The following is a 14,715-nucleotide window of genomic DNA, read 5'->3' as shown; positions in this document are numbered from 1 at the left end:
TGGAAAATCAGCTCGGCCTCTAACTGAGAGTTTCCTGTGCAGGGGGCACAGGGAGCTGAACTTGTTGTGCCCAGGCCAGGTCTGGTATGAACACCTGCGTTGGCTGCACATGACACATTTCAGATCTGAACATCATTTGGCTGTGTCAGTCAAGAAAGAGTGGCTTGTTATTCTAGGCTAAACCAGCAAGACTGAACTGACTGTCCATGTGACTGTGACCCAGTGCTACCCACACAGGCCTACCAGTTCACTGGGGCTCTGTGCATGGCAGTGTGTGTGTCATGGTATGCATGAGCCCTTGGAGTCTCTACTAGTTCTTCACAAGGATGCAAAACACCAAAGACTGTGCAGTTTAAAAAAACACCCCATCCTTAAGAGAAAGCCCAATGACTGGGACTTTTTGCGATTCCAGGGACTATACTGACTTTCTCTACACAAAAGCAGGAGGGTATCCAGCAAGTGATTACTGTCCTTTTCAAATTACCACTTTTTGCATCCCCCCAAAGTCCAGGTGACTGCTCTCTAGGTAGCTTGGCCCATCCTTCCTGTACCACCAATTCCTAGTCTAACATCAGTAGGATACCCACCAGTGCTTACCTGCTTATCTCACATGTTACAGTTCAGCTCCTGAGCTTTTCTTCAGCCTTCATCTATAGGATCACAGCTGATAAAAGATCCGTAGGTGCCAGTAGGATTGGTGGCACGAACTGAGGATGACAGGGCAGGCTTGGGAAGGCGGCATTATATAAATAAAAAGAGTTCTAACATGATTAAAAGAGAGCTGTGCATCTGGGAAAGAGGAGCTTCAGCACTGAAAAGACCCAATGGGTGACAAATGGTCTAAAACCATCCTTTGTTTTAAAAGTGAGAGATAGTGAGTCACAGCAGGGACTGGATTCACATATGTACTCCGCAACTATGAGACAGATCCTGAATGCTGTGGCTGAGGCATGGGCAGGTATTTTGGAAAGGATGCTCCAAGGCCAGAGAGGGTGAAAAGAGGGCTCCAAAACCAATGCAACAGCTGACAAAAGGCTTTTTGGTGAGATACATGAAGAATGCTTGCATTGAGCCTATTACAAAGGTTGAGAGGGGTCTTGAGCACAGGTCTACCTCAGCAAAACTGTCCTATGAAAGGACTCTTCCAGCTAGAGGAAAGAGGTTCAGACAGAGTCAGGGAGTTCAAATGGGAATAAGGCAAGTGCCATTAACCATGGAATTCAGTAGTCACCAGATCTATGCAAAGGGACTTCTTGCTCTGGAAGTGCTTGAGTCAAGATCCACCATCTTTGTGAGAGAGCACCTTTAGCCAAACAAAAGATACTCTAGAGCCAAGAAGAAATAAATGGGCTTTGTATATGCAGAAGTGAGGGCAACTTTGGCCTGTAACAAGCAAGGAGAGCAAACCAGGTACCCGACTAACCTGGCAGCTTCTGGTTCTATGGCCCAGATTCATCCCTCTGATGTTAAACAGGTCGCTGAGGTATCTTCTGCAGCTGGTGGACAGAGACAGCCATGTCCAAACGGCAGCTCCCCCTGCAGAAGGTATCAGTTGCCTTGTGGCATCACCCCATCTCTACCAGGAGCAAAAGGGGCCCCAGGTAGGTGCAGGAAGATCTGTGGAGCGACAGAAACCCCCAAATCACAGGGACTTCTAACCTCAGTATCACCCTATTTTTAGTCTGTCCATTGCTACGGAAGCATATCCTGCTTCAAGAATTTGGGACAGCTGCAGCATGAAAACACTCAGTGGCATTTTTCAGGTTTTCCTTAAGCATGAGCACAGGGCTACCAGCAGAGATCTCAAAGAGTTAAAAAACAACCTCCCCAACGCTCAGTCAATGCCAGTGTAAGTCCAGCCATCCAGCAGTGTCCCTTCAGTGCCAGGACCACGGCAGCCTGTAAAAGCCCTGCCAAAGCAAGAGTCTGAGTCATGCGCTGGGCTGGCCATCACCTGGCTGCAGCTCTCCATGAAGACAAGAATGAGACCATTCAAAATTAATATATATTTTTATTGAATAGTTGCTCTAAGTGGGCTTGTGAAGCCACTCATAGAATTACTTCTTTCATTTCAGCAGTGGTTCAGTAACAGTTATTAGCTTTGCAAGAGAAGAAAACCAAACAGAAGAGGGTGCACTAAAATAAATAGGTTATTTTTTTTCTTATCTTTAAAATAAACTTTTCAAATAAATACTTTGTTTTTTTCTTTTTTTTTTTTTTTGGTTTTTTCCCCTTAAAAGTTACAAGAGTATTGTCAAAAAACAGCCATCAGGTTATAAACATGTATTATACCTCATAGAAAGGAACCCAAATAAAGACAGCCGGGGGAGGGATCTCTTTATACACTGTACAGAATGCCTTTGTACCAATTAAATGGAGAATTAGATGCTTCGGTTCTTGGTACGAGACTCTCCTTTGAAGCCAAGGGGATCCATCTTCTAAGGAGAACTTTGTGCTAAGGACACCTGGGGAGGCAGGAGGCTGCAGCAGCCACTGCCTGTCCAGAGTATCGCAAAGGCCTGAGGGAACCACTGAGCAAAGGAAGGGCACAGACAAAAGATGGGGGAAGGGGGAAAGGGGCTCCTCCAGAGCAGAGCAGCAGCATGGGAAAGGAGTGGGCTGGCTGTGCCAGGTCCAGGAATGATCACACACCTCTCGGCTGTTGCCACAGTTGGGACAGGCAGAGATGCGAGAAACCTCCTCTCCCAATGGGCAGGCCCACTCACCAGGGAGAGGTTTGGTCCTGCTCCCACAGAAGCCATTGAGGGTGTTGCAACAAGATACAGCGGGAGAGAGACCCAGGCCTCTGTCCTCACACCCTGGGCTTCTGCACACCGATTCTGCTTCCCTTTGCTTGGCATTCATACATTTACTGATTTCACATGTGCCACAAAGAGGCATTGTTATCTTTCCTTCCATCCAACATCCATCCTGTCTACAGTTCGTTTGCAAGGGAACCTTTCAGCCTCTCTGGCTAATGCCCTGAGTGGATTCTTCCGTGACTTTTACCCGAAGTAGGACAAAAAATCTCACCTGGGCAAGCTCTAAACCTGCAGTTTGGGAGCAAAGAGCAGTTACTAAAAGGAGAAGCAGTTTGCAAGAGATCTCAATGTTTACTGAGAAATATCCCAAAGCAGACTGAGCCAGACGGAGATTACAGCTCTGATTCTGCCCACATGGAACAGATCCCAACTAACGTCCTCCAACTGCATGTGAGTATCCAGCAGGAATGGGCTCCATGTGCTCCTTGAAGGAGGCAAGCCTGAACTGGATGCAATTGAAGACTGAGAACAAACTTCAAGATGGGGTGTGGGTACACCCCTTCTCAACTTTCTTCACCTGCTGACCGAGAAAAGTTAGACCTTCCAATATCTGCAGACCTCCCAGTCTTCCCAGGGTTAGCCAGCCAGGAAACACCCAAGGGCCAGAGATGGAGAATGAACGCAAAAAGCGGGTGCTGACAACGTCAGGTTTGGGGCATAGTGTGCTCATCCTTTGTTCCTTCCACTCATGTAAACCCTGCCGTGGTTCCTCTCACCCCTCTACTCATCCCTCTCTATTGCACTAAAGCAGCTCTTCACAAACTGTTATTTTGTGCTTTGGCATATTTTGGCCAATGATAATTCCCCTCAGGTCTTTGAGTTCACATGTAGAGATGGGCAAGAGCCAACTCAATGGGATTTTATAGGAATCTAAGAGTAAAATCCCAAGGACCTTCCCCTTCTCCCCCCCAAAACAACAACAACAACAACAAAAACCAACCAACGAACTACTCTCTGAGGTACTTGGCTGGAATCGGGTGCTTCGATGCAAGGCACCGAGGATTCTCACGGAGGGGTGGCAGCCTGAGCAGCAACTCAAGGGCACAGAGCACAGCTTCTGCCTTTCCACTGGGAATGCTGGGGGTGTTGGGATGGGGGGATACTCCAGCTCAGTCCCCAGCGCTCGCTCTTAGCCAGTGCTCTTACTGGTCACACACTTGCCCATAGGGAAGGAGAGAACTGGTGCCAAGGGAAGCCCTGACACAAAGCAGGAGCCAGCAGGAGCTCTTGTGTGGATAGGGCTGCACACCTCTTACTTATCTTGCCCTCCAGGTCTCCCTTAGAGACTTGCTGGGAAGAAAAGAGCAGGCTCCTGCACGAGGAGCAGAGCAAGGGGAATTCAGGACCTGCTCTGTAGCTCCTGCCCTGTTTCCTCCTCCTTTGGCACGTGAGTCTCTCTTTTCCTAAGTTTGCCCTAAAGCCCCTCATGCTTTCTGGCAAAGGAGCCCATGCCCAGCACCGGCACACACCACAGATACGTGTTCTCTTGCAGAGTGGGTCTGTCCTAGTCAAATCACAGGGGCACACAGAAAACAGAGAACTCAGCATGCGACTCTCCAAAAACAAAACCAAAAAAGACACGTTGGGACAAAGATAAACCCAAACTGCCGGGACAAGCAGCTGCAAACAAACATCTGGAGCAAATGTCATCTGACTCATTGCAGGGTGGGGCAGGAAAGGGGCTTATAACCCCAAACAAAATTGGAGTCCTATCTAAAGGGGAGACAAACTATCTGGCAGCCAGAGATGGGGAGGGAGCAGGAAGGACTGGGGCAGGAAAGAGCAGGACTGATCTGGTCTGAAGACACTGGGGAGGGCACAGAGAGCACCTGATCAGAGGCTGCCCGTGGCCTGCCTGACACCAAACGAGCACAGGGAACTAGAGCTGGCCTCCTCTGGAAAGCTTTTGGCAAATTCCAATCTGTCTTTTCTGCTGAGCCTAAATAATGGGAGCCGGCTGAGGCCCCTCCAGGAGTGGGAGGCAATAATGCTACATGAAGCCACCTGCCACTGTGAACAGTGTCGGGGCCAGACAGCTCTAAACTGCTCTAGCCCGTGCAACGACAAAGCCTGGGCACAGCTGTGCATTTTACCCTCAACACAGTCAAACCAAAGCCCTGCACTGAACTCCTCCATGCTGATCAGGGGCTCTCTCCTGCCCCAGTTTCCTTCTACATGTCACATATTTTACAAAACATATCACATAGGTGGGTCACTTCTTTGAGATGAGACATTCAAGAGACCTGGCCAGACTCCTCAGCCCTGCACGTAGGCTACGGCATGATTTGCCATCAGAAATGGGACTTCTGCACTGACCCAGAAAAAGTGTTTTGGATGGAAGGCTATTGGCAGGCATCCTGGCCTCCTACCAGTTACTGAAGGCAAATATTTTGCAATAGTAGTGCAGGACGACACTTCACCATGCTAGTGCCAAGCAGAACTTGCTCTAACGATCTGGTATGTGGACAGTGATGTTCCCATCCTACAGCTCCAGCACTTGGGGGAGGTCACCCTGTATGTGCATGACTTAGGAGGCCGTGAAAATGATGAAGCTTCATATGTTGAGTCATTCCACCATCAGGAGAGGAAGCAATGAATTGCAAAGATACAGAGGTGGTAACTAAATTTACAAGTAGGATTCATTTAGAAAGGAGAAAAAAAATCAAAGTAGAACAAGTTGGAAAATTCTGTTCATTAGTTTTTTTTAAAAAGTTTCAATGATCCATTTCACATTCTCATTGAAATAAACTAGTTCCTCAAATCGTCAATGAAAAAGGGACTATTTCCCCTAAAAAAAAATTACATTCGGAAGAAGGAGTTTAATTAGCACCAATAGAAAAGTGAACTGAGTGTTGAAAAGGAAGGATGCCTCTTGATGGAAGTCTCTCCCCCCATCACTTGGAAATAGGAAGCCAAGCAATTATTGGCATATGGGTTAATATGTTTGCAGTATATTTTATAACTGATGCCACAGAGACATGGGCAGATCTCACGGGGGTACACACATTTATACCTACAGGGAATGCTCTGAGGAGGTGATTGCCTTAAAACCCAAATGATTTCAGAGTCCAGGAGTAGCCTCAGAGGACCTACAGCCTTCACAGGCACGGGCCTCTCCCTCCTTAATGCCAGGAGGTATTCGCTATAACCCAGAGCATCACTCTGAATTCTCCACAGCTTGTGGAAATGGGTGCTCTGTCTTTGGTCGGAGAAAGTATCTTTCAACAGCCTCCCTCAGGCCCTAGGTGAAACCGGTGTCAGGACTTGAGTCATGTGGGTGACACACACCAGACACAAGCTTTGCACCAGGGATGGGATTCATCTCCCCTTCCTCAGGGAACTAAGAGTTCAACATTTGGGTCCCTTACAGTCCAGGGAGACAGGCATCACCAGAGGATAATTTATCCCCTGTACTTTCAGATAGGATATACCACACTCTGGAACCACCTTTCTCTGCAAGTGAGGGAGCTTAGATCGCCCCTGATTTCTGGATAGCAAATGTTAAGAAAGAGGAATCTCAGCATGAGAGTCTAACTCCTGCCCCACTCCAGAGCCAGTGCTGAATCCTACCCACTCTCTGCAAAGCAAACCCCCACTAGGACACTCTATAAAACTTCCCTTTCCCCTTCTTCCAACTACCTAGGAACTAAAGGTCTAGGATTAGCAATAAACAGACTGGGAAATCATCATCCAGAATGTGCAAGTGTACCAGGAAGCCGAACCTTTCATCTGGCACCATTCACAGCAGTATCACGAATATTATTAGTAATAGTCCTAGCCATCCTAACTTATATTTATATATACAAAAATAGATCCACAGAATTCTACATAAAGAGGTGGCTGAGTGAATGCAATGGACAAGCCTTGGATGGCAGGGACTTGGAAGAAGCCAAGGGACATGTTGCATATATTTCTCCAGGGGAATCATTCGCTTCCCTCTGCGCACATGCCTGCACTCAAACATCTCAGAGGAAGGCCAGGCAGGCAGGGCCAACCACTAGAAAATCAGCCTGGCTCTAAATTCCCCAGGCCAATTGGCTGATGTCAGCGGGGGTCACAGCTGAGAGTTGGCATCACATGTCTGCAAGCAAAGATGGGGCTGAGTCCAGCTCCAAGAGGAGCTCCCTCCAACTGCCTCCCAACTACAGGAACTAGGTTTGGTTTATTATAGTCACAGCAAGTAAACCATGAAGCACTGACCCAGATACAGGTTTCCCTCTGGTCTGCAGATGGCCCAGCCTGAGGGGTTGGTTCAGACCCATCTCCACTTTGCAGCAGGTGGCCGCCCTTGCAGAATACCCTCAGCAATGCCAGCAAGTTTGCTGGCTGGTGTGACACTGGTGTTGGTGTGACATGCCAATGGGCCAAAACTAGGTGAGGACTCAGAGACAGCCTCTGTGGGGAGGGAAGGTCAGGCTCACATCTGTTAGACACCCCCCCTCTGCTCTGTTTCCCCCAGCCCAAAGCAGGAGCACCAGAAGTCCCTTCTGGGGAATCCCCCAGGATCACTGTTAAATGACACGGAGAGCAGTGTGAGTGGTCAGCTGCTGATAGTTCAGTTTGGATTATTTAAAGCAAATTCAATGCTGGTGGAAGGTACCAGATCATCAGAAGGTCTTTACAGATTTAGGGAACAGAGTGGCAAACTAAGCCCTATTCCCGTCCCCTCAGTGTACCTCACCCTATCCTGGAAGGAGAAGCCTGCAAAGGAAGAAGGGAAGACAAGCATCACAGCCTGCTCTGCTCCTGGGGCTGGAGCACGGAGCTGCCAGGGTGGGCACTGGTGCCTGCAGCATCCGCTCAGTCATGGAATGGAGCCTCCCGGCTTGGCGTGATGCAGCCAGGCAGCAGCACTGCCCCTCACTCACAGCCTGCTGAGTGTGCAATGACAGCTCCTCGGACACAGCCCTCGAGCACTGCACCTCGAGGCATTAGGAATTGAATGGCAGTTTCAAAGCAGATTCTTGTTCTCAGCCAGTCCCCAGAGGGGACCTTTCCCTTGCTGCAGCTGGGCAGAAGAGAGAGTGGGCCAGGCTGCCTCCAATACCTCCCCCTTCCTGTGCCAGGTTTCAAAAGCTTTCCGCACCTTCCCTTTCTCTCTGAGACAGAAAAATAAAAAGCCACTTCATTTTGAAGCCTACTTGCTTCTCCCAGTGACTGCCACCTGCCATTCAGCAGGACCCTGAAGCATCCCAACCCCTTTGCAAACCTACTACAGTGGGAGAGGAGACTCTCAGAGAGGCCATCCATGAAAAGTGCCAGAGAAAAAGAGAAAAACCACATTCCAGTTCCTGGAGGACTCTCATGTGGGGATGCATGAACCCGACTCTTCCCCCTTCCAGAAGGTCCCGGATCATACCGAGGACAGTGACAGATTCTAAGGCCTTCTGAGGTCAGAGTCCTGAGGTCTCCCCTCCTCCCTCCAGAGCGCCCTTCCCCACACAGCCACGACTGGAGAATGCATCCACAGCTCGCTCTGCCTGTCACAGTCCCTTGTCAGCATGTGCAAAAACACCATCTCCCGCGTGACATCAGCTCGGTCACAGCAGTGAGCTCTCCTTGCCTCCGAGTAGCTTTCATGCTCCCTGGAAGCCGAGGGACCATAGTTCACTTGTCTCATTCCCAGGAGGTGGTCGGCAGTGGGGAGAGTTGCGGAGCAGAGGGAGCCAAAGGAGGAGGGGAAAAGAAGGGAAAGGAGGAGGGGGAAGAGAAGTAAAGCCTGCTTCTCCTCCCCGGGAAGGTCATACCGGCTTATCCAGCGTCTTGGGGAAGGGTGTGCCGCTGGAGGAGGAGATTTTTCTGCAGACCGTGTTGGTGTGGTTCTGGCAGCGGCAGCCGGGTCGTTTCAGGCCGTCATAACCCCGCTGGCAAAGTTTGAGGCACCCCAGGGTAGGAAAGTAGCAGCAGAGGCAGGGCATGAGGAGAGAGAGGAAGCTCATGGCAGCCCAGCGGGCACAGCAGGATCCCGGCCCACAGGAGCAGGGGTCGTCAGCACAGGTATCCTCATCATCAGTGGAGCAGTGGTAGAAGAGACCCTTGACGCAGCACAGGCAAGTCCCATAGTCGAGAAGGCTCTCTGGGGAGCAGAGGCAGCGCTGGTTGCAAAGCCAGCAGGAAGGTAAGCTGCGGGCAGCTGTGCAGCGGGCACATTTGCACCTCCCACACTCCTCACAAATGAAGAGGTGCCCTGTGTGGAGGGCTGGCTTCTCCACCACCCCCTTCAGCGGCGATTCCTCTGGCTTCAGCTCACCGGCTCTGGGCTGCGTCCGGATGAGGGAGTGTCCAGAGTGGGAAGGCGTGAGGCTGCTCAGGAGCCGCTGCTCCGAGGCCGTGGTGCTTTGGGACACGGAGCTGGCCGTGCTGGAATGGCTCATGTGTTGCTGCAAAGGCGGCATCTGGTGCTGTTGGCTGTGGCTGCGGTGCAGATCCTGCAAGGTGGAAGACAGCAGGCGGTCCTGAGACCACTCTTGCTTGTATGGTGGCTGTGAGAGGGATGGATTGGAGTGAGCTTGCTGGAAGCAAACAGCCGGTCTCTCCACGTAGTTGTTGCTGGCACGGATGGAGCGGATTTGGTCGATGGACAGGACCTGTTGGAAGTCCTCGGCAGGCGGGTCCATTGTCTCGTCGCAACTGAGCTCAGCCGCACTGGAAGAGAGCTGCATTTCCAGGAGTAAGGAGACTCTGTGGCATCAGGGCACATCTAAAAATCCTAAAGGACAGGGCAGGAAGACAGAGAAAGCATTTGTGTTACTATTTGATCCATCCATACAAACCAGGAAGTGAAGGCTGACTGGAGAGCTACTCCAAGCAGGTAACAAGGTTAGTTATTTCCAGTAGCCATAGTCAAGGTACTTCGGAGCCTGAGAAGACTTAGGCTGGACATTTCCAAAAGACAAGGTTCATAAGATCTGTCCCTTGAAACAGGTGGACACAGCATCTCCCTGTCCTGTTGAGCTTTCCACGTCCCTCCATAGGAGGCTTTCCTATCTTCTTTCAAGCACTGATGGGACCTCTCCTTCCTTGCAGGCAGTGCCAGCCCTCTCTAGAGGAAGGGAAACTTGAAGCTGTGACTTATCCAGATTCCAGTGACAGAGCCAGGAACAGCATCTCCCCCCGCCCAGAGCAGGAGAGTCCATTCTGGGGCTTCCCAGCACACCCCGTACAGGTCCCTAGTGCCATACACTATATTTGCCAGGGGCTGAATTTCAGGGGCACAGGGAAGGAGGTGAACTGAACACACATTTAATTTCAAGCAGCATCAGTAACAAACTGCAGCTAATAAGACGTGTGTTTGGCCAGGGACAGGCCAAGCCCACAGATGTCCATCTCTGAGTCCTGGCAATTTCCACTGCAGTACCCAGAGTTTTCCCACTTGCAACCTAGCGACAGCCCAGGAGCCAATTTACCCCCCTTCACAAACACTCCGAGAAAGGCAGGTTTCTTTTTAACCCCAACATAAATACATGGTGAAGCAGGGAAAGCAGATTTAGCAGCAGGCAGGCCCTGTATTGCTTCTTGCACAGAGGTTGCCATGATGTTTGCTTTTGTTGTTTTCAGGAAATGGGATTTCCTGAGTCTGCAGCGCTGGGAACAGTGACCACTTTTTCAGGAGGGGAGGTTAGCACCCCTGGAGGGCCGTGGGCTAGTGCAGGGAGGAGCCCCTGTGTCCAGCCACTCGTTTGGCAGATGACCACCAGCAGGCTTAACCTCACAGTGCCAGCAACATTGCCAAAACCTCAGGCCTTCAGACCTTGCCACTGGAGTCTGAGGAGTGAGGATCACAGGACTGGATCTGTCTGCCTCTCCACAGCGGATCCAGATCTTAGTCCTTATGGGGGAAGAGGAGAGAGAAACTTCCCGGTTCAGCTACATGCAAAATGAAGCTACGAATAGCAGCACAGAAGCACACAGAAAACGGAAGCCATTAGTTTCATGCCAGACACCAGCAATGTAGCTGGGAAGAGTTTTCCCCCAGCATTTCAAGCCCTGATTTCAGTACTAGGTACATGCTTTTTGTGGACAGCCAGCTTTCCCAGGACAAAGCCATTCTCCTCCAGCAGATCAGCTGTGGGATCCATAAGTGATGCAGCTATTGTCACAGTGCCCAGGCCCACAGGAAGAATCTGTTTCAATCGGAAGCTCCACACTAGCGTTACACATGGTCAGCAGGCCAGGTGGCCAGCAGCGGCAGAGGCTTTCAAGTAGGTGAGGGGCCACAGGTAGAATTTGCTCATGCAGCAGAGAGAGGCAGAGGGAAGATTGATTTTCATTAGCTAGGCTGACCTTGAAGAGCAGGGTAAAGCAAAGGCAACTTATTTTGACTGTTAAAGCAAGATCCGACCTGTCCATCCCCCTCTCTAGAGAGAAAAGGCAACTGATCTGATTGTATTTGACTTTTTCTTTGCATGGGACCCACCTGCCTCCCCCTCCAGGTGATCACAAGAGAGATGCTTACCCTATGCAAGAAGACAGAGGCAATGAATAAGTTGCTCTCCCAGTGTGCCCATGACTGGCTTGGGAACCATTTTATTTAACAGAGAAATCAAGGTGAACTAGGAAGGCACAGGAGCCCAAGGCAAGCTTTTGTGAGAACATTGCCAGGATGGGAATGGGCCACAGAGGCAAGACACCCTCTTGTCAGCAGTTATCTGCAGGCACTGAACACCACGTACAGAAAGCTCTTTCTAAAGTACAGACTGGTGAAATAGAGCTCTCTGGACCCCTGAAAAGATATAACATATACCTGCAGCTAGGACAAAAAGCCAGCAAGCAAACTCAGTGGGTTCCCATGTCTCATAGGACCCACATCCTATCTGTCAGTTCTAGGGGATGATGCTGATTTACACCCACTGTGGTAGGAACTCCTCACATCTGGGTGTCTGCCCCTCTAACCTGTGCTTTGGGAGTTGGCAGTGCACAGATATTTGGACTCAGCCAACAAGACTTGGGGCTCTGGAAAAGTTCCCATGCAGGGCTTGAACACAGTTACAACCCAAAGGGAGAGACCTGGACAGCAGACGGTACCACTGCAATGGAGTTGGTGGAATTTGGAGGTTAAGAGCATCCAAAGGGCAGACCCCCTACAGCTATACCCACCACTCTGTGCAAGACTAGGACAAGGAGCTCAGGAGACACAGGGAGACCTGTGAGATCAGGCCATGCTTAGGCAGTAAGAATGGGACCTGGGGCACTGGAAGCATGAATGAGGTCCTAGGGACAGCAGGCAGATAGAGGAGCTGGAATCAGGCCATGCAGTGTGTTGCAATATGCGCACTTAGAATTTGAGACCTAGGTTTGGACCCACCATCACGGGCAAGAAAGCCCATTCCAGTGGATCCCAGACTAAACAAGGGCCTGTGTGCTCCTGAACCCACAATTCCCAGACGTAGGGCCCAGACTCCAACCCAGACTCACTGGGCAGGGGGCAAAGATGCCCTTCTGGGACCTGAGGGGATGTTGGCTGGTGTGGTCACCAGGAGCCAGAGGATCTGCCAAGCACCGGGAGCACTGGGACACAGCCAGTCCAGCAGGATGGGGGAGAAGTGAATGACCGGAGCCGTCCATGGGCAGAAATGCATGGAAGAGCCGGCGGCAAGCGTAGGTAAGGGCCCAGTGAGCAGGAGCCAGGGGCTGCGGCCAGGACTGGGCTGGCTCTGCCAACGCTCATCGCTGCACCCGTGCCTTCCCCCGGCTCCCTGCCCCCCCAGCACGAGCGAGCCCGGCCCCGGGGCTGCCGCCGGTCCCTTCCCCGGCCGCCCTCCAGCGGTCCATCCATCCGTCCATCCATCCTCAAGACGCGGGTGGCTGCGCCGCCCACGCCGCCCGGCTGCTCCCTCCCCGCCTACCTGGCCGAGACACCGCTGGGACCCTTCCGGGGGGACCGGGCAGTGTGTCCCCAACCTCCTCCTCCTCCTCACACCCTCCCAGCAAGGCAGGCATGCTGGCCCCGGAAACTGGGTGAGCTTTATGGCCACCGGCAGCCTCAAACATATAAAGTTCGTGTGATAATGGGCCAGAGGAGGGATCGTAAAAGCAAATGATTTACAGGCGCGCTCAGTGCTGGAGGCGGCTGCGAGACGGGAGCAGTCTTCAGAGTGCCCAGGTGGGAGAAAAGGGCTTTTCCCATGCGATCCCTTCGGAGAGACCCCCCGCCCTGCCCCGCTCTCCCGGCCGCCGGTGGCCGGAGCAGTCCCAGCCCCTCGCCGGCTGCACCGCCGGTCGCGGAGGACGGGCGTCCCCGGGGTGCGGGCAGGAGGGCACTGCGGGATGGAGCCGCGGGGGGAGCCTGGTCCTCCAGCCTCGCTGTGCATGCAGCCCACGCGCGGTCCTGATCTCCCAGCCATCCGTGCACGCAGCCCACCCATGTCCGGGTCCGGCCTCGGCAGCCCCCAACCCTGCAGTTCACACAACCCAGGATCCTCAGCCCCACTGCGCACACAGCCCTCATATGGCCAGGATTCGGCCCCAAGCCCTGCCGTGCACCCAGCCCGTTCGTGTCCGGGACCCTCCAGCGCCACTGCAAACAGCACACGCGTGTCTCGGATCCGGCCCACAGCCGTGCTGTGCACACAGCCCACGTGGAGCCTGGATCCGGCCCGCAGCCCCCAGCCCCTCCGAGCACACAGCCCACGCGTGTCCGGCACTTCCCAGCCCCTCCGCGTTCACAGTCCAGGCGTGTCCGCCATCCGCCGGTGCTGCAGCGCAGACGGCTCGCACACGTCCAAAAGCCGCCGCTCCGACCACGCACGCAGCCCACGCGTGTGCAGGACGCCCCAGTCCCGCCGCACGCGCAGCCCGGGCACGTCCAGGACCCCCGGCCCCGCGGCGCACACGTCCCACGCGCGTCCAGGTCCCCGGGCGCCGCCGCACGCGCGCGTCCAGCACCACCCGCCCCAGGCGGCCCCCTCCGGCCGCGGCGCCCCGCCGCCTCCCCGGGGTGCCCGCGCTCCCGCCCCGGCCCGCAGCCCCGCCGCGCCGGGCGGACTCACCGCGCCGCCGCCGCCGCCGGTCCATCCGCCCGCGGCCAGCAGGACGCGGCGGGCGCGGGGCGAGCGCCGGGCGCCGGCGCGGCCCCGGGCGGGGGCTGCCTAGGGGCCGGCGGCGGGCATGGGTGCGCGGCGCCGCCCGCCCGCCCTGCCCCTCGGCCGGGCCCGGGGCCCGGGGGCCGCGGCCGCGGCGCGCCGCCCGCGGGGGCAGCGAGCGGGAGCCCGGGAGGGCTGCCCGGCTCCGGTTTGTGAATGCAGGCTCGTCCCCGGCGCTCCTTGTGAATGGGGGCAGCGTGGAGGATGGGAGGGAGGGAGGGATTTATTGCTGCCCGTTAGCATCTCTCTCTCCCTCTCTCTGCCGCTGCCTTCCCGGAGCTGTAGCTCTTAATGCTTACCTAAGTGGCGTCATCCAGCTGAAATTGAATCGGCCCATTAGCAGTCCCCATAGAGCCTGTGCATCCGCTCCCCAGATAATGACTGCAACAGAGCCGAGAGCAGCGCCGAGGCTGCGGGATGCGGGAGGCACTATTTAAACATTTCCGTCTGCCTCGGGCTCTGCTCCCCCCGCACCCACCGTGACAGCCCGCCCTGGGACCCCACCGCCCGCCGTCCCTGGCCCTCGCCCCTGGGGGACATCCGTCGTGCCTGGTCACGCTGCCTGCTGCCAGCCCCAGGTGCGGGGCCTGCGCTGCTTCCACACCGCTGGCCCCACAGGTATAATCTGATCCCATCGGTGCAGATGGGTTCGGTTCAGTCTGTCACCATGTGCAAGCTGTGTCAGAAGAGCATCGGATTTGGCTGCAAAGTCTGGGTCTGGTATCGACTATCAACCTGCTCTGTCACCTTGGGCTAATCAATCTCCCTGCTGTAAAATGGGCATAGTCACCTCCTGCCATCTCACACCTCTG

General features: G+C 53.8%; 1 protein-coding gene across 1 annotated transcript; it reads right to left on the bottom strand.

The window, feature by feature from the left end:
* Positions 1-1,991: 1,991 nt before the first annotated feature.
* On the bottom strand, positions 1,992-14,334 carry SPRY3 (sprouty RTK signaling antagonist 3). Its single transcript, XM_026099237.2, has 2 exons — positions 14,203-14,334; positions 1,992-9,531 (listed from the first exon to the last, which is right to left on the bottom strand). The coding sequence occupies exon 2, from the start codon at positions 9,482-9,484 to the stop codon at positions 8,564-8,566; it is 921 nt and encodes a 306-aa protein (XP_025955022.1). The 5' UTR covers positions 9,485-9,531; positions 14,203-14,334; the 3' UTR covers positions 1,992-8,563.
* Positions 14,335-14,715: the final 381 nt, after the last annotated feature.

The sequence above is a fragment of the Dromaius novaehollandiae genome, chromosome 11 (genome assembly GCF_036370855.1).
Source record: "Dromaius novaehollandiae isolate bDroNov1 chromosome 11, bDroNov1.hap1, whole genome shotgun sequence".
Classification (NCBI taxonomy): domain Eukaryota; kingdom Metazoa; phylum Chordata; class Aves; order Casuariiformes; family Dromaiidae; genus Dromaius; species Dromaius novaehollandiae.
The sequence above is the reverse complement of the archived record's forward strand: the minus strand, read 5'-3'. Positions and strand labels throughout refer to the sequence as shown.